The 26,271-nt window shown below is 39.2% G+C and overlaps 1 protein-coding gene across 1 annotated transcript; it reads right to left on the reverse strand.

The window, feature by feature from the left end:
• Positions 1 to 1,205: 1,205 nt before the first annotated feature.
• On the reverse strand, positions 1,206 to 25,868 carry DLD (dihydrolipoamide dehydrogenase). The gene is made up of 14 exons (XM_084897785.1): positions 25,724 to 25,868; positions 24,129 to 24,207; positions 14,016 to 14,095; positions 12,080 to 12,148; positions 11,169 to 11,238; positions 9,350 to 9,450; positions 8,933 to 9,076; positions 8,437 to 8,538; positions 5,402 to 5,592; positions 4,530 to 4,700; positions 4,024 to 4,213; positions 3,476 to 3,613; positions 2,051 to 2,140; positions 1,206 to 1,958 (listed from the first exon to the last, which is right to left on the reverse strand). Exons 1-14 carry the CDS (start codon positions 25,760 to 25,762, stop codon positions 1,893 to 1,895), a joined length of 1,530 nt encoding a protein of 509 aa, XP_084753911.1. The 5' UTR covers positions 25,763 to 25,868; the 3' UTR covers positions 1,206 to 1,892.
• Positions 25,869 to 26,271: the final 403 nt, after the last annotated feature.

Genomic DNA, 26,271 nt, shown 5'->3' on the forward strand with positions numbered 1-26,271 from the left:
CTATTTAACCTAAAATGATTCTTAAATTTAGTTAATATATGCAAAATCCTACTTGTCATTTAACACCATTATTTGAATATTTCAAGAAATGGCCATCTTAAGTATTTACCAATAAATAAAATTTTATAGGATACTTGAAACAGTCACTTACCCAGCCAAGAACACAATGGAAATCTACATAGAAAAAGACAGATGAAATATTCTCTTACCTTGTTTCTCCAAAAGAACAAGCTAAATATTTTGTAGGTATCACCAAAACAGATTGAAGGGTAATAACCTTTTAAATGTCTTAATACTACAATGTGGAGGAAAGGTACATCCAAGCTTTTAAGAGCTATAATAAGAAGTAGGCCCTGGTCAGTTGGAGTGCTGTCCCATATACCAAAATGTTACAGTTCGATTCCCTGTCAGGGCACATACCTAGATTGTGGGTTCAATCCCTGGTCAGGGTGCATATGGGAAGCAACTGATTGATGTTTCTTTCTCTCCTTTCCTCTCTTAAAATAAAGAACATATCCTTGGGTGAGAATTTAAAACAAAAAATTAAGCTTACAATGGACTACAGCATGGATGGACCTGGAGATTATTATGCTAAGCAAATAAACCAGAGAAAGACAAATATCACATGACCTTACGTATATGTGGAATCTAATGAACAAAATAAACCGATGAACTAAACAGGTCCAGAGACATGGAAACATGGGATAGACCAGTGTTTCCCAAACTTTTGACATATGTGTATCCCTTCTATAATTTTCGTGATGCTGAGTACCCCTTGTACTCATGAGAACGTAGAATTAGGTGCAGCTAAGCACGGTGCAGTGCATATCCCCACCAAACTTCAGTGCAACGTGTACCCCCATCAAGCTCTTCCTGTACCCCTGGGGGTACGCGTACTACACTTTGGGAAACACTGGAGACTGACAGAACTCAAGAGTGAAGGGGTGGTGGGGATAGAAAGAGGTTAATCAAAGAAGTTATATAATAGTCCATAGACATAGACAATAGTGCAGTGAAGGCCAGGGGTGCCGCAGGAGCCAGGGGTGCCGCAGGAGCCAGGGGATAGGGGGTAAAAGGTTAGGGAGAAAGGGAATGGAAGACATCAATGATATTCTCAACAATAGAAATGAATTTTTAAGAAAGTAATAATGCAGAAGAGGTTGTCATAAAAGAATTCATTATTATCTTGATATCCACTCAATAAATGAATATTTAAGAAATGTTTATTTTCATATCTTCATTCCCCATTATAATACATGAGTGGCTATTTAACATTTAAATACCTCCTAAATTTGGTTAACTATATACTTCAGACTACAGACCTTGATGGTAGCTTAAAATTCTAAACACAAATTCTATATCTAAACGGCAAGAATTTGGGGATTAAATAAACCAAGTGAGAGACGATCATTTTTTATTTACATGAGTTCAGTTTATACATATTTAAATCTTATTCTAATGACTGACTCTTATGTCCAATATTGAAAATCAAGTTTAAAATAACTTGATCACCTTGCTTCAAACACAGTTGTTCACATACCATACTGCAGCTCCATCCATGTAATAAGGAAATCCAACTTTACTATACCTGGGACAAAAGCTAATAAATTCAGTGAGGCTGAACCTTATACAAATGGAAATGTAGGTTATAAACTTTTCCAGAGTGCTACTATAAGTAGCATTTCTTTTGCAATATTAATGTACTAAAACAAAATATTAAATTTATTTAGAATGTAGATATGACATTATTCCATTCTGTCCAAACCTCTTAAATACCTTCCAAAAGTTTCATAATTCAGTCCTAGAATTTCTTGGAGCTGTAAGCATATCCTGTCCAGAAATGTGATCTCTAAATATTCTGAGGAAACTTCAGAAAAATATAATCTTCAAATTTAAAAGTTGATTGGTTTGCCAAAGGATGCAGCCAGGTTTGCTTCTCTGAAAGCTTCTGATAAGGTCTGCAAGGGAAGAAATTTAATATTAAAATTCAAGGACTTGTGTCAGAAGGAAATAAAGTAGCTATTAATTCTATTATATTGTTAATAGTTACCGGATGTGCATGACAGACTCTAGCTATATCTTCACAGGATGCTCCATATTCCAATGCAAGAGCAGCTTCATTTACCATTTCACCAGCACCCTTTAAAATAGTATGCAGAAGTAACTTTATTTCCATGGCAAAAACAACTACACACTAAAGGGAGATTAGTTGTAAGAACAGTTAGCTAACTTCTTCCACTCAGGAAAAGCTTAACAGAAAAAGGTGGCATAGAAGTCAAGAGCTTGGACTCTGGATTCAAATTCTACCAGTTACTACCTTAACTACTCACAGACTACTTCATTGCATTTATTTGCCTCAAAAATGGGAACAGCAATTCCTACTCCACGGAGTTGTAAAAATTAAAGTTAGTGCATGTATTTAGGAAAGATTATAGAGTAGGAACTCAAATGTTCTACTCTCATTATTGTTACATCAGCTACCTAAGGAGAAGGCAAGCTTCAGATTTATGGTAGAGAAGGCTTCTCTTAAAAGGTAACACTTGAGCCGAAACCGGTTTGGCTCAGTGGATAGAGCGTCAGCCTGCAGACTGAAAAGTCCCAGGTTCGATTCCAGTCAAGGGTATGTACCTTGGTTGTGGGCATAACCCCGGTGAGGGGTGTGCAAGAGGCAGCTGATCGATAACTCTCTCTCATCAATGTTTCTAACTCTCTATCCCTCTCTTTTCCTCTCTGTAAAATATCAATAAAATATATATATATAAAAAAAGGTAACACTTGAGCTGAGACTCAAACAATAAAGGAGCCAATTATACAAAGATAGAGGCAGAGCATTCTAAGCAAAGGGTATTACTATAAACAAAAAAGCTCTAACCAGGAAACAGTCTGACCTCTTATGAAACTGAGAGAAGGTCCAAAAAGGAAGAGCAGAAAGAGATGAAGCAGAAAGGTAGACAGGACCAGATTCACTGAGGATTTGTAAGTCTTCAGTTGAAAAGAAACTTGGTGAGTTTGAAGCAGGCATATGGTGCATGTTCTAAAAGAATTATCCCAGGAAGATGGCTGCCAAGGAAGGCAGGCTGCAAGACAGTGTGTGAGTGAAAGACGAAGGGACAGTGTGTGGTCCCACGGGGAGTTTTTGTTTGTGAGTTGAGGGACAGCTATACTCCAGGGGGTTGGGGGGGGCCGGGGGGAGTGCTGGACGGGGTTCCTTGACCCGGCAGCCTCCACTACTGCTGGAATCCCTCCCGGAGCAACCAGCTCTGAAGCTGAGACCGCATCATCTTGAAGGGGAGAGCGGATGTGTTGGAAGCCTGAAAGTCCTAGAATTTACAACGGCACCCAGCGAAATGAAAAAAAAAAGCTGGGGTAGCAAAACTTATATCTGACAAATCCTATCTCAAAATGAAGTACATAAAAAGAGATAAGGAAGGTCACTTCATAATACTAAAGGGAGCAATCCAACAAGAATACTCACTGCTCCTAGAATATGTGCTCCCAATACTCTGTCTGTTGATTTGTGCCCAAGAATCTTCACCATGCCATCTGTGTCCGCATTTGTCTTAGCTCTGCTGTTAGCAGCAAATGGGAATTTCCCAATTTTGTACTCAACACCCTGTGAAAGAAAGAAAAATGACAACCTACATAAACTCTGAAAAAGTTTATTCCCACTGGTGAAACCATCCATTTGTTCAGAAAATAAATGCCAAGAGTGTAATTCTTCACAGAACATATAGAAGGTAATACCAAAAGGCTTGTTAATGAGATATATTTTGGCATAAACACAAAAAAAATGCCAATTTCAATCTATCTGTGTATATGTCAAAGCCAAAAATAAAAGCTCTAGAATTACCAGTTTTGAATGCAGGCAACTGAATGATCTCCTTTACAATACTAAGGAAAAAATATTTAAAAGTATAATGTTCTACATAGCAATTAAAACACATTAATATATTAATAACTCTGTCACCAGTGTCATAAACTCAATTCATACATTGGAGTAAAACTACTCTACTGCAGTATTACCTCTTCCTTCAACTGCTCTTCTGATTTGCCGACCCAAGCCACTTCAGGGTGTGTGTAAATCACTGACGGTACACAATTGTAGTCAATGTGCACAGCACCACCAGCCATTCCTTCAACACAGATAATGCCTTCGTCCTCTGCTTTGTGGGCCAGCATTGGACCAGCCACCACATCACCAATAGCATAGATACTACGACAGAGGTCAAAAGAAAGAGTAAACTTCTGAAAGCACAGACACTCATCTTCAGTTATGCCATGTTCACAAGATTTTAAGTTCTTAGTTATTAAGTCACCCAAAAATATATTAAATTCAGCTCTTTAAATATCAAAGTTTGGGTTCTAATTTTCAGTAATGAAAAATTAAATTATTATTTTGCTTTTACATATTATTTACTATTTTCCCCAAAGCCAGTGCATATTTTAAGCATGACAGAAGTCTTATTTTCAAAGCAGTGCTTGACATAAACGTCTAAATTATTGAAAATGCAGTTACTTATGTAACTTACTTTGGAATTTTAGTTTGGAATCTGGAATTGATTGGAATTCTACCTCTAGGGTCTAGTTCGATGCCAAGCTCTTCTAGTCCCAAATTCTGTGTAAAAGGTCGTCGGCCAATGCAAACCAAGAGTACATCACAAGTGATAACTTCATTTTTACCACCAGCAGCAGCTTCAATACTAGATAATGAATAGTGTTATAACTGTTAAACACACATCTACATAAATAGCTGATAGACTTGGAAATTTTAAAACCAGACAGTTCTCAAGTATTGATGACACTTCTAATATTGTAAGTTTATTTTATTATAACACAGGCTCAGACAATAAAAAAATGTACATATTCTCTTGAGGTCTAGCATTAAATCTTAAAAAAAAACACACACACAAGAGTATAACACAGGTAAGAACATAGGTCTTGATATAGTAAAAGAGATCCAAATAACTTGCCTAGGTCACACTAATTGTGTGACCTAGCCAAGTTATTAAGTTATAAAAGTGTTTTAGAGTGCCAGTAATATTAACTAGATTGTTTACTAGTTAATATTCTGTTTACTAGTTAATATTCTAGTTAATCTTACTGACTTCGCTACAAATCAGTCTAAAAATACTGAATTCATTTTACGGAGACTTGGGAAATTAAACTTCTGAATGTATACAGTACTATGAAAAAGTACATTAAAATGAGAACATTGGATTACTTTTTCTACCATCAACTTAATTATGAATTTCAATAGACAGATTTGACAATACTGAGTTATATTAAGCAATAAAGTGGCTTTATATTATAAAATAACCTAAAATTATAAAATACTGAAAATTTTAATTTTTTTTAAAGAAAAAGATGAAAATATCATCAAAATCAAATTCAGCATACTTACGAAACATCAATTTTTCCATCTGACTTCTTGGTAGCACCAGTAACTTTTGTATTCAATTTAAATTTAAACCCTTGCTTTTGAAGGATGCGTTGAAAGTTTTTAGATATCTCCATATCAATTCCAATTCCACCAACATGCCCCAAAAACTCAACTGCTGTAACATCTGCACCAAGTCTTTGCCAAACTGACCCCTGCAAATAACAATAAAAAAAAATCATAATAAAGATTTCTAGAGAAAATGTTTACTGAATTATCTTATTTTCTTTTGTTAATATGTTCCTATTAGAGGCTCTGAGCTATAACTTTATACCAGTATATTTATTCACTCTGTTCACTCAACATTTATTGAGCACCTACCATATGCGAGGCATCAATTTAAGTGTTAGGCAAGCACTGCCTCAGGAACCTTATATTCTGGTAGAGGAGAAAAATAAGTAAAATTCATAAAGATGATGGTAAAGTGCTATGAGAAAAATAAAGCAGGAAGTAGAGCTAGGACTATTGAAAGGAAAGGAATTGCAATTTTAAGTAGTATGACTGGGAGAAGGCTTCACTAGCAGTGACATTTACCCAAAGACTGGAAGAGAAGGAATGAACTATACAGGTAACTGCTCCAGAAAGGAACAAGTGGGAAGAAAGGTCCTGAGGGGGAAGAAGTAATCTCTTAATGCTACTAATTTCTAACGCTTAAAAAATATTAATGCTAGCTCTTAATGCTATTAATTTCTAATGCTTGAAAAATATATTATTTCCCAACAGAGAAAAGTTTACTTTTTCATTGAAGTTATAATTTAAATTCAATGCTTATTTTAAAGACTATTTTAAGCCCTATCCCAGTGGTTGGCAAACTCATTAGTTAACAGAGCCAAATATCAACAGTACAATGATTGAAATTTCTTTTGAGAGCCCAATTTTTTAAACTTAAACTTCTTCTAATGCCACTTCTTCAAAATAGACTCGCCCAGGCCGTGGTATTTTATAGAAGAGCCACACTCAAGGGGCCAAAGTGCCACATGTGGCTCACGAACCGCAGTTTGCCAACCACGGTTCTAGACCAAGACCACACCAACCCACGGAGATCTCAGAGGTGCCAGATAAGGTAAGCAAAATTAAAAACCATTATAGCGCCATCTACTGGAGAACAAAAGACAGACCTCAACTTACCCTGTTAAATTGTTAAGAACAGAACAGTATCTAAAAAAGAAAAGTTCACTACTGCAAATGACCAGAGAAACAATCCATCAAGTACCATAACAAGTAACAGGGTAGGTCAGAATGAAAATGAGAAGTTCCCAGAAACCAAACTCAGAGTCATGGAATACTGTGACTTAAATGACAGAGAATTCAAGAATGCAGTTATGAAAAAACCTAACATACAAGAAAACTCAGAAAAGTACTTCAATGAGCTCAGGAATAAAATAAACAATAAAAAAGAAAGTGAAACTATAAAATATAACCATCAATGAGCTCAGGAATAAAATCAACAATAAATAAGAGAGAGAAACTATAAAAAAATAACCACTAAACAGAAATTCTGGAGCTGAAGAACTCAACAACTGAGACAAAAAATGTTTTAGACAGCCTGGTAAACAACAGATCTAGAGAATTAGCAAGCCTGAAGACAGAAACCTCAAAATGACTTAGGTGGAAAAAGAGAGAGAAGTGAAAGTTTAAAAAAATCAAAGAACAATATGAGAACTCTCTGACTCCATTAGAAGAGCAACATAAGAACAATGGTATACCAGGAGAATGGAGGGAGAAGGAAACAGAGTACCTATTCAAACAAACAAACAAGAACTTCCCAAACCTACATATGGAAAGAGCTGGACCCTCCAATTCAACAAGCTAACAGAACACCTAATTATCTCAATGCAAAAAGGCCTTCTCCAAGACATATTATATAAAAAACTATCAAAAGTTAATAACAAAATTTTCAAGGCAGCTAAGCGAAAAAAGACTGCAACCTACAAAGGAAACCACATTAAGTTATTATGGACTAAAGGCCCAGAACACAAAATTCATGACCCCATCCTCTCACCATCACCACTGGTCTGTGTGTGGGACGATGGGGCCTGGTGTTGCCACGTCAGCCACCACCCACCCCAGGTTCCCAGTTCCCCATCAGGCGATCGAAGCCTGCCAGCCAGCGGGAGGGACCATGAGGTTTGCCAGCAGACCCCAATTGGGGGCTGCAAGCTGAGGGAAGCTCCTGCGTTGATCGGCTGCCCTCTGGTGGTCAGTACACATCATAGCCAACGGGTCATTCTGCCATCTGGTCAATTTGCATATTATGCATACAGACACCCTTCCCCCCCCACTAGAAGCCAAATGCACGAAATTCACGCAAGGGTAGGCCTTCCTTCCCCCGGCTTCTGGCTTCACTTTGGTCTGACGTTACCTGTGTCGCCCACCACACACCCCAGGCTCCCCAGTTCCACGGAGCCCCCTAAGCAATCACTCCACCAGCGAGTATTGTAGCGCAGTCATCTGGACGGTCATTCTGTTGTTCTGCTGTTCAGTCAATTTGCATAATATGCTTTTATTATTATAGATGACTAAAGACTGCATTTTATATCTTCCCTTATAGTTAGGTATAGGCACTTAACCAAGTTCTCGTCAAGAAAATGAAAGCAAAGTGTTATATAAGACAAATGCAAAAACTGCTTACAAGGAGCTGACTGCTGAAGAGTCCCTTTTACCCCCTCCCCCTCTTCCTCCCTTCCATTCTTGGAATGCAGTTGAGATTGCTAGAACTCTAGCAGCCATCAGGTGATACTGAGGCTGGAAGCCAGTGCTAAGGATGTAGGAGGAAAAAGCAAGAAGCCTGACTCCGAATGACTTTGTTGGAGCTGTCATGCTGCCTATATGAGATGAGCCTCCAAAGATGTTTAAGCCACCGAGGCCAGGTCTCTTTCTAGTAACCAATAGAAATTCCACAATGGGCCTCTAATAATTATACAAAGAATCAAATAAGAGATCTTTAAGTTTTTTCCCACACCATGGAGACAATAAGAGACAGAAAAGACATCACTTACCAATTCTACACCAATTACTCCTGCACCAATGACCACCATCTTCTCTGGAACTTTTTTTAAAGATAAAGCACCTGTAGATGACACTATTGTATCTTCATCAATCTATTTTTAATTAAAAAAAAAAGATGCAATCAAAATTATTTGGAAAGGCTAGAAATTTATAAACTGTGATCTCACACAACATAATCACTAAAAATACTAAGTCATTTATTTGTTTCAAGGTATCTATGACTTCTAACCATATACTCAATTTAAAATTAAAATACTTAAAACTTTATCATTCAGCATGTTAAACAAAACGGTCTGCTTTAACTTCTGACTGAATTCAAATATATCTTAATGTAAAGTGCTCTATTTCTGGCCAAATTCACTGCAGAATAAAGACAGGCAAAATTGAATGACTGTCAACATACAGTACTTCAGTAAGAAATCTCTCAAATTTCATAAATAGCATGAATAAAGTAGCTTATAAAATAAACTTCTAAAAAACAAATACCGTGATTCCAGGGAAGGGAGTAACTTCTGAACCTGTGGCTATAAGAATGTTCTTTGTGTCAATAACTTGAGTGCTGCCATCAGCTTTCGTAGCAGTGACCTGATTCTTGCCAGTTATCTTTCCATATCCTTGTACATGAACAACCTTTATAAAATATATATAAATTCACAAAGTTTAAAATAAAATTTTTGATAAACAAACATGATTAACAGCAAAATATTATTCTATTAAATAATTTATACAATATAATATGCTTCCTTGCTTAGTAATGCTACACATGGAGCAGAAAAAAATTTGTAATGCATTTTAGGTTACCATACTATTTTAAATTAAGTAACTATCCTCCAGCAGTTAAATTCTAATAGCATCACTCTATCAGCATAAAGCAATATTCAATGTAATATTAAAAACACTGACCTTGTTCTGTTTAAATAAGTGGGCAATTCCACCTGTTAAAGCTTTTACTGCAGTACTCTTCTGCTCCATCATCTTCTCTAAGTTCAAGCGAACTTCAGGCACTATAATTTGTTAAATAAATCTTTAGTACTTAGCTAAATTTTGAAGCAATATATGATCTTTTTCACTAATCATGGTATGAAAAATTTCAACCTAACACTTATAAAACTTATAAAAAATGTAAGGCAGTATTAACATTTTAAAATTTAATAACTTATACAAAAGTCCTAGCTGGCAAAAGGCTAACAGCATCACATCATAGTAACATTAATTTATCAAATATGATTTAAAAAATCCACCTTTGGGGAAAATGCAGTCCAAAATAAAATATTTTCCACTGTGATAACATATATACTCCAAACACCTTATAATCCTAAGTCTGGAAGAGGTTTATGTAGAAATGGCAAAGAAAAACGTTACCTGAAATCCTATCCTATATAATAAAAGCTTAATATGCAAATCAACTGAACTGCAGAGCAACTGGTTGCTATGATGGGCACTGACCACTAGGGGGCAGATGATCAACACAGGAGCTGCCCCCTGGTGTTCTGTGCACTCCCACAGGGGGAATGTTGCTCAGCCAGATGCTGGGCTCACAGGTGGTGAGTAGGCGGGCGGTAAGGAGTGAGGGGTCCTGAACTTGAGAGCCCCAGACTGCGAGAGGGATCGGGCCTAAGCCAGCAGGCAGACATCCCCCGAGGAATCCCGGACTGCGAGAGGGTGCAGGCTGGGCAGTAGAGCCCCACCCCTACTCCACTGGTTTTAAGTAAAAGGAAATGCTAAATTTAATGAAACAAAAACTAATAAAAACACACATGAGGAAACTTCAAATATAGATAGCTTAGTAATATAAAAATTCAATCACTCATTTAATTTAGAAGAGAACTCCGAAAAGCAACAATATAAGAGGATAAAGAGAAGCTCAACTCCTAGAACTGTAGAAGGCTATCTTAAAAACCAGCTCATGCAACCAACACATAGAGACGAGAAAGCAAAGACCACGAGAGATTTGATTTAGCTAAAGTCACAGAGCTAGAACATGAATTTTTGTCTACAATGCAAGTCTCTTGACTAATGCTGTCCCTTCTTTTCTTAGTGGGTAAGGAAAATGGGTTTTGATTCCACTTTTCATCTAGTTTAATACAATATTTGCTCTAATGTATATTCACCACCTCTATACCCAAGGGATTGCCTATGTTATATCCATTCTTTCAAAAACCTACTGCTACAAAGAAACGAAGGAAAAAGCAGTTCTCCAATGTGTGTTTAAGCTCTTTCTAGAACAGACTGCCCTTTGGATGTATCTGTCAACAACAGTAATTGGAGAGAAAGAATGAAATAACATCAAAAACAACGGCAGAAGACAAACCACATTAAAATGTTATGAAATGTCCTTTTCCACTATGCCACATCCCTCCTCCTCTGCTCTTCCAATACCAACAATTTAGGTAGGCCTTTCTTCTTTAATCTGCCCAGAGTAATCAGGAATCCAAAGGCCACCACAGTGACTTCTGGTTTCAGAAAACTGAAAACTGATTTTTCACACACACAGTTATTCACACACAAACACATTAAGCTGCATGCAAAACTTGACAGAGGAACAGAAGATGTGATCTGGACTAAGCCATCTTTCATAAGTAAATCTTTCCATATTTTTAAGATCTTTTTCTCACTTTTACCTCCATAAACATTTATTATACATGTATCAAACACATATAAGTCTTTAGCCAGAAAAGTCAAGTATGATTGCTAATATCACTAAATATGAAAGGATACTGACCTTCAATTCCCCTAGATGCAAAATCTTTTCCATGGGCCATGTGGTAATAATGAGAGTTATTTAATAAAGCCTAAAGGATATAAGACAAAGTTATCAAAATTTCAAAAGCAGACTATAAAAAGCACTTATGACAGTCCATACAAAAAGTAGTACACCAAGTAAGTTTCTATAATTAATCTAAGGTAAACAATAGTGACATAAAAACTGTTTAACAAATTAAAAAAGTTACTTTCTTTAGAAGCAAAGGAATTAAATACACATTTCAGTGTGTTTGCTCCTTTTATGACATGGAAAGTGAGGCTTGTTTACTACTAAATACATAAAAGTAATTAAAAGAATTTACTATCTACTATCTAGTTCATTGATAAAGGAAAGCTAAAGGGGGGGGGGGGGGAGAGGAAGTAACATCAGTCTGCTTGATTGGAAAGGCTAGGTATTCTGAGACAAGGAAGCTCTTTTAAGAATGTATGTGTGGCTGACTGGTAACAGCATTCTAAATTTACAACTAAAAAATGTGGTTTTTATCACACATGGACTGTTTTGTTTTTTATTATTTTTTTTAGAAACATAGGTTTATTTCTTTTTTTTCTTTGTTTCTTTTTTTAAAATATATTTTATTGATTTTTTACAGAGAGGAAGGGAGAGGGATAGAGAGCTAGAAACGTCGATGAGAAACATCGACCAGCTGCCTCTTACACACCCCCTACTGGGGATGTGCCCGCAACCAACGTACATGCCCCTGACCGGAATCGAACCTGGGACCTTTCAGCCTGCAGACCAATGCTCAACCACTGAGCCAAACTGGTTTCGGCTGGACTGTTTATTTTTTAATGAGTAATATTCTAGTCTCAACATGTCTAACTGGTGGCAAATAAAGAAAATTTTGGCACTGTACAAAAATGTATGCTTACCTTAGAAGGAATACAACCAACATTCAAGCATGTTCCACCAAGTGTTTCATTTTTCTCAACGCAGACTGTCTACAACCAAAAAACAAACAAACCATTATTTAACTGCACATAAGCTGCAATGTTTTACTTCACTAAAATTCCAAGTCTCTCTCTCTTCCTCCTACTACAAAACAAGCTATTCAAGCTGTGTTTGTGAGAATAAAATATATTATTTTATAACTTACTAGAGGCCCGGTGCATGAAATTCATGCATGGGAGGGGTGATGGCCCTCAGCCCAGCATGCATCCTCTCCAATCTGGGACATCCCTTTCACAATCCAGGACTGCTGGCTCCCAACTGCTTGCCTGCCTGCCTTCCTGATTGCCCCTAACCGCTTCTCCCTGCCAGCCTGATGGATGTCTAACTGCTCCCTGCCAGCCCGTTTGCCCCCAACTTCCCTCCCCTTCATGTCTGGTCAGTCCTAACTGCCCTCCCCTGCATGCCTGGTCACCCCAACTGCCCTCCCCTGCCAACCTGGTCGCCCCTAATTGCCCTCCTCTGCAGGCTTGATTGCTCCTAATTGCCCTCCCTTGCAGGCCTGGTCCCTCCCAACTGCTCTCCCCTGCTGGCCACCTTGTGTCCACATAGGGGCAGGATCTTTGACCATATGGGGGCAGCCATTTTGTGTGTTGGAGTGATGGTCAATCTGCATATTACTCTTTTATTAGATAGGATAGAGGCCTGGTACCTGGGAGGTTTGCCCTGATGGGTGTCCTGGATCAGGGTGGGGGTTCCCTTGGGGTGTGGGACGGCCTGGGTAAAGGGCCTGTGGTGGATTGCAGGCCGGCCACGCCCCCTGGCAACCCAAGTGTAGGCCTTGGTATCTGAGATCTATGTATCTTCTACAATTGAAACTTTGTAGCCTGGAGCAGAGTCAAGCCTTTTGCTTGTTCCTTCTGCGGCAGCCATTTCTATTGGGATTTAATTGAAACTTTGTAGCCTAGAATGGAGACTTAGGCTGGCCAGAGCTGCAGAAGCTTGACTTCTTACATCACTGGGAGCAACCCTAGCCTCCTGCTCTTCCAGCTCTGTGGCTGCTGCCATTTGTTGAAATTTATTTACCTTCTATAATTGAAACTTTGTAGCATTGAGTGGAGGTCTAGGCCAGCAAGGACAGGCAGAAAGCTTGGCTTCCTCCATTGCCAGGGAAACGCAAGCCTCCCTCCTGCTCTCTGTGGCCGCAGCCATCTTGGTTGGGTTTATTTGCATATTTGCTCCTGGTTGGCTTTGTGGGTGTGGCTTGTGGGTATAGGAGAAGTATGGTCAATTTGCATATTACTATATTATTAGACAGGATCATCTGAATACCAAACTCAAGCTAACCCACCAAAAGCGAATTATTCTAAGAAACATTTTTGTTTAATATTACCAAATACACGCTTTTAGCTCTATTACTTTATCTTTCAAAGTGTGATTAAAAGCCAAAATGAAAAGTGTTGGAGAAAGGGAAAAAATAATGGACTTCACTTTCCACACCCTCAAGAGACTACTCCAACTAATGAACCCTCTCTCTATTAGTCTCAGACTTAAAAATAATGTATAGAATTAAGAAATTATTTATCATTATTATTGTCTACCTGCAATGTTGTGTGTTGTGTTTTTTTTTGTTTTTGTTTTTGTTTTAATATTTTTATTTATTTCAGCGAGGAAGGGAGATCAAGAGAAAGAGAGAAACATCAACGATGAGAGAATCATTGATAAGCTGCCCCCACACACCGGGATCGAACTCACAACCCAGGCATGTGCCCTGACCAGGAATAGAACCATGACCTCCTGATTCATGGGTGGATGCTCAACCACTGAGCCACGCCCTTTGGGCTGCAAAGTATTTTGTGAATATGATCAACTATTCCCAAATAAAAATAAATCAAAACCTAGTTTTAGTCCAACTCTTACCTTGAAGCCTAATTGGGCAGCTTTAATAGCAGCAACATATCCTCCAGGACCAGAACCTACCACGGTTACATCAGCATCAACTACAATAAAAGCAAATTGATATAAAACAGTAAATTGCTTAATGCTGACCAAAATAAGTGCATAAAAAACTTGATATTTTAAACCTCCAAGACAGTATAAATAACTAGCATTTTCTACACAGTACTATTTTATTCCCAGGTACTTGGTGTTCCTTGATGTAAGTGAAAATGGCATAGATTTTTATATTTCATTTTCCATTTGTTCATTATGAATTTTGTATCTATTGACTTTCCTAAATTCCACACTTTTATTTAGTGATAATAAGCCAGCATTTAGTGACACTGGAATACACACATCTATGTAAAGAGTCTGAGCTTTGAAATCTGACATACCTGCCTTCGAATCTCAGCTCTGGCACTTAATTGTGTGACCAAGTGACTTAATTTTTCTGTAATAAACAATAACATTGCCTTAAATTATTGATGTTAGGATTGAATAAGGTAACACCGTAGTACTGTCAATAATTTAAGACTAATTACCCTTTTCAGGTTGTTAACTTCTGAGATATCAGGGAAGAGAGAATCAGCTTTCCTATAACACATAGCTAATGTTTTGAACTTTATTTGAATACTGAAATGTTTTTTATATAGTTTAAGATAATAGGCTAACCAGAGCATTCAATTAACTTTTTTGGATATTACCATATAAAGATAAAAAATTAAGAATTAACTGAGCAGCAGCTGTAGGAATTTAGCAATTATAATACAACTGTACAAAGTAAGTCCAATTATTCCATTCTCCTCAATCCAACTTTTAAAAGTTAGGAGAGTTTCCCTTCTCCCCCTCCACTAGTTTTATAACCCCAACTGCTGTAGCATTTAGCAGTTTTTAACTTTTTTAATAACATGCTTTCACATATTTTATCATGTTTAATTCTCAGAACTTCCTATGAGGAAGGTAAGGATGACATATATCTAACATTTCACATAATGGACTTATGTGACACAAGAAGTGTCACATAAGAGACACAAGGTTCAGAGAAATCAACTGCCCAAGGTCATCTAGCAAGCAAGGGGCAGAGACAAAATTAAGCTTTTTGTCTCTGTTTCCAGTGTTCTTTCCATTACGCAATAATATTCCCTTCCTCAATTTCAATGATCATTAACTAAAATCCCCATGAGCAATATCAAGCTTTAGAATTACTAGCTATTTTCCTAATCTGCAAAATAAAGACCATGCCCTACCTACCTCATAGGGTCCTAACACTAAATAGAGTATGTAAACAGTTTAGATTAGACCTGGAAGATAAATAAAAAGTATTCCCTACAACCCAGTCAAGAAACATTTCTCAGTTTGGTTCCCATATATAGTTTTAAAAATCAGGACATAGAAAAGTAGTTAAATAAAATTAAGGAATGCTTGATAGAAGCTTGTATAAAATTAGCATTAGCCTTCAAAGGTAAAAAGAAAAACTAAAAAGGATATACAATGATATATAATATGATAGCAGGAGAGAAAGATGACTAAGTCAACAAAAATGGCAAAACACAACTGGAAAGCAATCTGCAATGCAAGTGGCAGTGAAATATCAGGAAAAAGCTATCAGATTAAAACTTTTAAAATGGTAAAATAAGACGTGATTGACTTTAAAAAACATAGCAGTTAATGCCATGAAATGAATTGAAAGAGAAAAAGCAGGAAAAAGTGCCTTACAAATTCTTCTACAAATGCTATTTATATCACTGAGGAAAATAAAGACACCACATTATTACGGTTAACACTGAAATAAGGGTGTCAGGCTACAAATAAATTATAATCATCAATAACTTACAAGTTATATTAAGAAGTCAGACTGTAATAATATCTACCATTTTGGGTAATTAACTATGTGCCAAGCATTGAGCTAAGTGCTGCATGTTGTCTTATTTAAGCTTCATTACATCTCTATTACATAGTTATGACCTCCACTTAACAGGGAGAAAATAAAGCTGAGAGTAATGAAATAACTTGCACCCTAACCGGTTTGGCTCAGTGGAAAGAGCATTGGCCTGTGGAGTGAAGGGTCCCAGGTTCGATTCTGGTCAAGGGCATCTACCTTGGTTGCAGGCACATCCCCAGAAGCGGGTGTGCAGAAGGCAGCTGATTGATGCTTCTCTCTCATCCATGTTTCTGCCTATCCCTCTCCCTTCCTCTCTGTAAAAAAAAAAAAAATCAATAAAATATATTTAAAAATAAATAAATAACTTACTTGCATAAGGCTGCATAACTAGCATGTGATCTAGCCAGGATTCAGATTTTGAAGCCTTTATCATATGTTCGCATGCCTTCTAAAACACTTATGGTAGATAATTCCATAATTTCCTGGGCAATCAAGAACTCAAACTAAAATGACAGGAAGCTTCTTTCTTTTTTAAAAAAAAAAATATCTTTAATGATTTCAGAGAGGGAGAGTGAGAGATAGAAACATCAATGATGAGAATCATTGATCGGCTGCCTCTTGCACGCCCCCCACTAGGGATTGAGCCCTGCAACCTGGGCAGGTGCCCTTGACTGAAATTAATGCTCTATTCACTGAGCCAAGCTGGCTAAAGTATGGAAGCTTCTTCATTTTCAGAAAGAAATCAATAAATATTTATAAATGTCTACCCTATGTGAAAACATTACCTTCAATAACCTTACATTATAGTTAGGGGAAATAGGCACTATAACAAAGTGTAGATAAATCAAAATTATTTTTAAAAAGAAAATAGGAACAGAAAGAGATATCATAAGACAGTAAGCATTAATTACCAAAGTATAAAGCGAATTGGTAAGGTTTATTAGTTGTTGTATTGCAGAGGGAGGATTTCTGTTTTTAAATTGTCAATGCCCTTAATCTTCAGTCTATTTCAGTGACCTTCTTCCATATTCTTGTCACCACCCAAAATTGCTCTGCTCTAAAATCCTGAATTCTAATACTTCATTTTCTGATCAAAACCCTACAACCGCCTCGACAACAAAGGAGAAATATAATAAATGAAAAATGGATCTGAAGTAAACTGGAGTTCAAATATGAGCTCAACTACCTCTTAATTTCTTAGGCAAGTTATTTAATCTATCTGGGTTTTGATGTAACATACGGATAATAATGACAGTTAATACCAACATCTCAGGGTTGTGAGATCAGAGCTAATGCATGTCAAGACGCTGAGAGGATGCCAGGCTTATTAGGCACTCAATAAATGTTTCTTCCCTTCTCAGATCCACCTCCCAAATTTAGTCTCAGAGCCTCAGTGTCATTCCCACAAACAGCTATTCCAGTTCCAGTGTTACTCCCTGCTGAAACCCAATTTGGACCTTATTCTCCTATTTTTCCATTGGTTTCCCTGTCTCTTGTTGGATAAGGTTCAAGTTCCTAAATACAGCATACAAATTTCTTCAGGAACTATTTCTCTAGCCTCATCTTCCATCACACTCTGCTTATCCACTAATACCATGCAGTTGAATCTTTAGCAACAGTGAATTACTGTTAGTGTACTGGCCTACAGAATTAAGCTGATCTACCTACCTGCATTCTATCCCATCTACCTTGAAATAAATCCTGACAGCATGTATTTCACATTACAAACAGTATTGTAAGCTCTTGGGCTACCTCTAAATGACATAGCCATGGTTCTTATAGTCTAATGAGAGAAAGAAAAAGGATTATAATAAACACTCCAACCTGCAACCAGAATGTTCTTTAAAAACAAATCTAATCATATTATTCCCCTGCTTAATTCCAACATACTTAAAGAGTTAGGGTTTTCATAAACTGGAGAAATCAACACACCAGAATCTTCACATACTTAAAGAGTTAGGGTTTTCATAAACTGGAGAAATCAACACACCAGAATCTTCAACAGATTTCAGCCACACTGGCCATTTTCAAGTTTCTCAAATGCTCTATGCTCGAGAAACCAAGATGGCAGCAAAGGTAAACACCTGTACTTGCTGCCTGGCACAACCACTTCAAAACTACAACTAAAAGACAAAACGGTAATCATCCAGAACCAAGGATATCATCCAGAACCACGGATATTAGCCAGAACCACGGATATCAGCCAGAACCACGGATATCATCCAGAACCATGGATATTAGCCAGAAGCATGGATATTAGCCAGAACCACAGATATCAGCCAGAACCACGGATATCATCCAGAACCACGGATATCATCCAGAACCACAAAAAGGCTGGTTGAGTGGAAATCCTACAACTAGAAGGAAAGAGAAAAGCACACTGAGACTCGGAGAAGGTGTGGAGGTGCGGAAGTGAAGTGTGGAGTTACAGAGGCATACACACTGAAAGGGGCTGGCAACCGAGTACACTGCTGTCTCTTTCAATCGGGAGGGAGACCCAAGCTCCTGACTGCTATGAACTCCAGTTCCGGGTGAGACTCTGGGAACCCAGACCCATACGGGGAGAAACTGGACTGTCTGGCATTGGGCCAGAACACGAAGGTGGCTTTCTCTCAGTGTTTGCAGAGATCATTGTTCCTGCATGGGGCCACAGGACACAGAGACCCGGGGCAACTTCGGGGCAGGGCTGAGGATCAGCCATTGCAGTTTGCTCCACCCTGATGATTCCCTGAGACCCCACCCCACTCAATTTACAAAGCTACCCAAGCTGTTCACAGAGGCTTTTGCATATGAAAGGCCTGGCCTTTTGCAATCTAAAATTACCTAACTGCAGCTGGGTCAGAGAGCCCCAGAACCTCCAAAAGAAGGCCCAAGGCTCCACAGCAGCTTGCATTGCTTCACAGCTGGGCCTCATCTGGGCACCTCCAAACACCAAACAAAGAGGAAGATTCTGCAGATCTCTCCATAGCTCCTGCTGGGTAGCCTCAGGCAGAGGCTAAATTAGCACCTCCTTGGATATCCAAGAGGCAGTGTACCCAGTGGTCAGAATGAGACCATCCATATTACAATTCTTCAGATCCATAAGAGACACACTTGGGGCAGACTCAATGAGCACCAAAGCCCCACTGAAGCAAGTCTTGCCCCATAAGGGTGTCTCCAGCACAGAAGTTGTCCCATCATAGACACAGCTGATTCTCACAGCCAATTGGCCTGGAGGTCAATTCCTCCCAGTGATACCAACAACAATCAAGGTTTAACTACAACAAGGCTGTGCACCCAGCCCACAAAGGGGTGCACCAAGAGTGTCCACCTCAGGTAACTGGGGAGGCTGAGCCACTGGGCCCTATAGGACACCAAGCACACAAAGTCACCCTATCAAAAACAGGGAAGCAGCCAAAATACTGAGACAAAGAAACAGGCCACAAATGAAAGAAATGATGGAAAGCAAACTGGATATAGAGTTCAAAACCACAGTTTGAAGGTTTTTCAAGAATTTTCTAAAAAGGCCGATAAATTTAGTGAGACTCTCAAGGATATGAGAAAAGATGAACTAGAAATTAAGGATACACTGACTGAAATAAAGAGTATTAGACAGAGATCTAACAGCAGACTAGAGAATCCCAAGAATAAAGTCAAAGATGTGAAATGCAAAGAAGCAAAAAATACCCAATCAGAAAAGAAAAAAGAATCCAAAAATATGAAGATAGTGTAAGGAGCCTCTGGAACAATTTCAAGCATACCAACATCCGAATTATTGGGGTGCCAGAAAAAGGGTAAGAGCAAGATATTGAAAACCTATTTGAAGAAATAATGACAGAAAACTTCCTCCACCTGGTGAAAAAAATAGACTTACAAGTCCAGGAAGCGCACAGAACCCCAAACAAAGGAATCCAAAGAGGACCACACCAAGACACATCATAATTAAAATGCCAAGAGTAAAAGACAAAGAGAGAATATTAAAAGCAGCAGGAGAAAAATCAGTTAGTTACCCACAAGGGAGTACCCTCATTTCTCAACAGAAACTATGCAGGCTAGAAGGGAGTGGCAAGAAATATTCAAAGTGATGAATAGCAAGAACCTATAACCAAGATTACTCTACCCAGCAAAACTATCATTTATAATTGAAGGTCAAATAAAGAGCTTCACAGATAAGAAAAAGCTAAAGGAGTTCATCACTGCCAAACCAGTATTATATGAAATCCTGCAGGATATTCTTTAAGATGCAGAAAAGGAAAACGGAAAAGATAAAAATTATGAACAAAGTGACAACAAATATTAGGTCTAGTAATAATTAATGTCGTTTTCTAATACTTTTTTAAATCGAATTTATTTAAACAATACAACAAAATTTAATCAACAATATAGTTGCCGTTGTTTTCTACTACTTGTGCCCAACGCTCAGGAAGCATTTTAATCCCTCTGTTGTAAAATTCTTGTGATTTTGATGCAAAAAATTCGGTCAATGCATTTTTGAGGCATTCTTCATTATTAAATTTTTTTCCAAGAAGAAAGTTTTGCAAAGAACGAAACAAATGGTAATCGGAAGGGGCAATATCAGGAGAATATGCAGGTTGAGGGAGAACTTCCCATTCCAACTGGCGCAGTTTTTCAGCAGTGATTCTTGCAGTATGCGGTCGTGCATTATCATGGTGAAGAATTACGCCCTTCCGATTAATCAGCGCGGGTTCTTTTTCTCTTAAAGCTTGGGCTAACCTTTCCAATTGGGCACTATACACTGCACTTGTAATGGTTTGGTTAGATGGTAAAAGTTCATAATGAAGAATTCCTTTAAAATTCCACCAAACACACAACATCACTTTTTTCGCATGCAAGTCAGGTTTTGGCGTGGGCTGCGGAGCCTCATTTTTGTCTAACCATTGAGGCCGCCTTTTCAAATTAACATACAGCACCCATTCTTCATGTCCGGTAACAATTTGCTCTAAAAACGGCAAACGGTTTTGACGAGAGAGGAGCGAACTGCGAATTGTGACTCTTTGATTACGGTTGTTGTCGGTCAACTCATGAGGAACCCATTTTCCAAACTTTTGGACTTTGCCAAGTGCACGCAATTGATTGGAAATTGTTTTTTTGTGAACAATTTAAAGTTGTCGCAAGCTCTTGTTGGGTAATTTGAGGATTTTGCACCAAAAGAGCTTGAAGAGCTTCTTGATCAAAATTGGACACCCGGCCTCGACCACTCTTGTCATCTAACGAAAAATTTCCCTCGCGAAATTTCTCAAACCAATGCTGGCATTTTCTGGCGCTAACTGCATTTTGACCAAGAGCACTACAGATGTTTTTTGCAGCCTCACTTGCTTTTCTTCCTAATTGGAACTCGTAAAGCATGCAGTGCCGAATATGCTCTTCATTCGCCATCTTCTTAGCCCTAGTTTTGCAACAAAAACCAAACCAAACACAAACTTTTTCAAGCAAAACTTGTTAATTGCACTTCACACGTTCTGTAGATACCACGTGTTTGAAGGTTATGTCAATACAAGTCAACGCCAAGCAAGATTTTAAACGAATGTTTATAAACGACATTAATTATTACTAGACCCGATACATATCTATCAACAAGTGAATCTAAAAATCAACTGAATAAAAAATCTGAAGAACAGAATGGACTGGTGAATATAATAGAATCAGGGACATAGAAAGGGAGTGGACTGACAATTCGGGGGGGGGGGGGTACGGGAAGAGACTGGACAAACATCGTACACCTATGGATGAGGACAGTGTAGGGGGAGGATAAAGGTAGAGGGTGGGGTGGAACCAGGTGGAGGAGCTATGGGGGTTGGGCCGGGGGGGGGGGGGGGGGGGGGGAGATAGAGGAACAACTGTAATAATCTGAATAAAGATTAACACACACACCCCCAAAAAAATGCTCTATGTTCCTCACATCAAAATATTCCAACATGCTCCTCATTCTTCCTGGAAATCCCCTTCCCACACCCACAACCACTACCTTTTCAGATACCAAAATTATTTCCTTAGGAAAGAATTCTGTAAACATTCCCAATCCATATGTAGATTTCATAGTTCCCTATGCTTAGCCTATAGAGTCTTTATCACAGTTATAGATTGTAAACTATAAAGGCTGCATCTTGCCTTTTTCAATGCTATATCCCACCAACTGGCCCCAACAACTAACCCAGAATAGATATTTCAATTTGTTGAAATAACGAATTAATATATACTAAGTTATATACTGTGCCATTTTAAGTACTAAACAAAGTGTCACAGTCCTTGCCTTTAAATAAATATCCCAGATGAATATAAATATTTAAGTAAAAATGCTTGTTACTTCATCCAATCAAAGATTTATACATTGTATCCATGCAGGTACTAAGGGGAGGGATTTATCATTTGCTCAAGGTCAAGAGATCACTAAGCTGATTGATTCCTAAGAGCTCAGTTACCCCATTCCACTAAAATCTAAATTCCTGTTTCCAAATGCCCGGTAAATAGAAGGCAATGAATAATCTCCGTTGAATTATTCCAAGAGTGCAGAATTAGCCATAAAGTCTTTAATTGCATGCTTTGGAAATAAAAATCTAACATTCCTACTGATGTGTGAGTATAAAATAAATAATATTACCACTTAACAAAAGAGACAGAGTGTATGCCAACTATAACGCAAAAAAAAAAAAAAAAAAAAAAGCCTGAAAGAAAGAAAAAAAAAAGGACAAAGGGAATAATGGTCTAATTTATTTTCCCACAATCAAATTAGTATTTTTTAAATGATTTCTTGACCTATTCAAAACTAGAATAAATTACTCACTGTTGGTTACTGGTAACAGAATCCTCCCCCTACTCTTTCTTCTAGGAATAAAATCCCCCAAATGGTAACAGTTTGATAACAGTTAAGGATACAGAATAAAGTTATTTTACAGAATACAGGGAGATTGATAGCTAGTTTCCCTCAACTGATGATTGTACAATGAAAGATATGATGATGCACAAGCTTACTTATAATCATATGGGTGATTCCAGTAAATGTCAAAACCGATAATTTCAAATAATCAATATCCTTGGTATTTGGAGGCCCATTAACTTGTTTTAAATGCTTTAAAGAAATAAAATACATATTTTTTATAGAAACTTCAAAAATATAAAAAAGTATAGAGAAGAAAATATCCATAACCCACAGCTTCCTTTCAGGCAAATCCTCCTAGTCTTTAAAATGTGCTTTTGACAAGCCCATCAAGATATTCATTAAGGATTTGAAAAAAAGACATCTCACCATTCTAATCAGTGTTAAATAACAAACACAATCTGACCAGTGGACAGAACAAACTTTTAAATGTAAATATATAAAACTAGAGGCCCAGTGCACCAGAGGGCTTGCAGGATCAGGCCCAAACTGGCTCTCCAACATCCCTGGAGGGGTCCCAGATAGCAAGAGGGTGCAGGCCAGGCCGAGGGACCCCACCAGTGCATGACTGGGGTGGGGGAGGGACACGGGAGGTTAAACAGCCAGGGAGGGGCAGTGGGAGGGCTCCAGGGTGAGTCTGGCCCATCTTGTTCAGTTCTGATGGGTCAGACCCCAGCAGCAAGCTAATCCCCCACCAGGAAGCTAACCTTCCGGTCCGAGCATCTGCCCCCTGGTGGTCAGTGTATGTCATAACAATTGGTCAACCAGACACTTAGCATATTAGGCTTTATTATATAGGAGGATCACACCCTCCTCCCAGCTGAAAACCCTTCAGTAGTTTCCCATTACACTTGGAGTAAAATCCAAACTCCTTGGCCTGGCTCAAAACCTCCATGACTTAATCTCTACCTACCTCTCTGATTTTACATTCTATGAGTCTCTGCTCCAGCCATACCAGCCTTCTTGCAAATCCTTAAACATCACAATCCAATTCTCTCCTGAGACCCTTCTCACCATCTCCCTTTGCCTGAAATAATGTTCTCGCTCCCCCACTTCACTAGGGCACTTGCTCAGACATGTCTCCTCAGAAAAGCCGACACCTCCTCTACTAGTGAAATAGTCTCTTTTCCTCCCAATTACCTGCTTTAATTTTCCATCACGTCCCAAAATACTTATGTCACTTATGTATTATCTATGTTTTATGGAACCGGACTATAAGTTCCATAAGAACAGGGCTTTGTCTTGTTCACCACCTAGAACACAGTAGGTGCTCAGAAAACATTTAAGTGAATAAATATATGAACAATTTCGAGAGGAAACTGTCTGAATAAGTACGTACGTGGCTGATCTGCGTAAGTTCTCAGCGGCACTGCAGAAACTCCCTGTAGGCCATGAGATATTCGGCTGAAATGGCCTCTCTGGAAGAAAAAAAGAAAATGTCCCTATTATGTAAGCAAAGAACTACTGAAGGTCGATGAAAAATAATGATTTCGAGAAAATGTATCCAGCACTAGTATGTATCTCCCACTGCCACCCAGGTTACTTATCAATTTCTCCTCTTTGATAACAGCAATTATTTAAAGTTATCAGCCTCAGCTTCCCACATTATCTTTGTCTTATAAATATTCAAACAGCTCATGTTTAACCTAATAAAAAAACGTTACTCAAAGTGTTAATTTTTATTAAAGTTTCAGCAAGCATGGCTCATTTACGTCAGGGACCATTTTAAGGTCAATTATGAAAGTTCTTTAAAGTTCTCACCTAAGTATCTGTATAATCTACATTATGGCCAACCTTTTACTTTTAATTATTGTTTCCTAACTCAAACCTATGTACAATCTATGAAGATGTTTCTGAATCATCTACCACAAACAGAAAACGAGATGCGGTAATTTAGGAAAATGTACTCAGTAACGCATTTGCATTCAAGAGCTGCTGCAGTTTTACAAACTTCATCATAATCTCCACAACAATCTCTAACTATGGGTGGCCACTGTTTCTTACAGCAGTGAAGCACAAAGAAACAAACCAAATACCTCCGCGCACAGCAGGCAATCAGAGGCAGTGCAAAAACCTGCACTCATCTGGTGACGTTCTCTAATCCAAGGCAATTCTTTGCACTTGCGGTCGGGAAGGCAGAACACACGGCAGCCTAAATGCCAGTCCTGAGTTTTAGTCCGAGCTCTGGCCCTCACCAAGTATATGACTTCCAGCACGCTACGTGAACTTCCGGGGAACACAGGCTACTCCTAGGGTCTCCATCAGTATACCACGCAGACAGACACACACACACACACACACACACACACACACACACACACACACACATCTGGCTGTGTCGTGCATGAGGATGAAAAGGGAACGCTGTCCTGCCGATAACCTCCTACAATTAAGAATACGCCCCTGGAAGGCAAAGAACATTCATTCCTGTATACCTGTATAGCTGCAAACATGGAAGAGACTCCCGAGGCATTCCTAGGGTAACCCAAGTCTGGCCCCAAGGTAACCTGACCGCTGCAGAGAGTGAGGCCATTAGGGGCCGAGGTTAGGGAAAGGGTAGGAGATAGGAAGGGCCAGGCCGACCATCAGGCACAAGGGCAAGTTCTGTCTCCTCCTCCTCCTCCTCCTCCTCCAAGGCGGAGAGGCCGGCCCTTTGTGCAACCGCATGCCCCATGGGCCAGGCCTGGGAGTGGGGAACTTGTGACTGCTGACTGTCCGACAGCCGGCGGGGCCTCGCCAGCGGGGCCTTTGCCTCCGGGGGTGGAGGGGGCAGGGAGCCGCCTGGACAGAGCCAGTTCGGCGCTGGGCGGCAGGTGGCCCACTCAGGCCGCCCGCCCGCCTCTCCCGCTCCCACCAGTCAGGCTGCGTCTCGGGCCCGTCCGCGGGCCTCCCGGCGCCTCTGGCTCCGCACGACCCCACCGCGCGGGCCCTCACCTTGGCCAAGGAGCAGTAGACCCGGCTCCAGCTCTGCATTTTGCCGCTGTGCTTCTCCTTCCGCCAAGCCTTTCACCTCCGCCAAGCCCCTCCGCCGCCTCGCCAAGGTCTCCCCGCCCTGCGCATGCACGGCGCCGCTGACGTCACTGGCTGCGAGCAGCGTGATTGGCCAGTGCGGCCGGACCCTCGGGAGAAAAAGCCGTTCCTTTACGGCTCGGCGAGGGACATTGTCGTAAAGAGGGCAGTGCTTTGCGGCTGCAGGGGATGGAGGTGGGGAAGGGGTAAACCGTGTGGTGAATTACGATGTGATCTCCTGGGAAGGAGAAATTAACACCCCAACGAGAACCACCTTGGACGCTCGCTTCGAAAAAGCTTGACACGTTCTTGATTGTGTCCGGCTGGGGAAGCTAAAGCACTTTCCAGGCATTACCTCTCTTTTCATCTTCCCGATATAAAAATTCCTCTGTTTTCAACCTTTTTCATCTCGTGGCACAACGCAAGCTAATTATACAATTCTGCAGCTCGCCAAAAATTTAAGTAAATCATTC

The sequence above is a fragment of the Pipistrellus hanaki genome (genome assembly GCF_964339955.1).
Source record: "Pipistrellus hanaki genome assembly, chromosome: 10".
NCBI classification, from domain to species: Eukaryota; Metazoa; Chordata; class Mammalia; order Chiroptera; family Vespertilionidae; genus Pipistrellus; species Pipistrellus hanaki.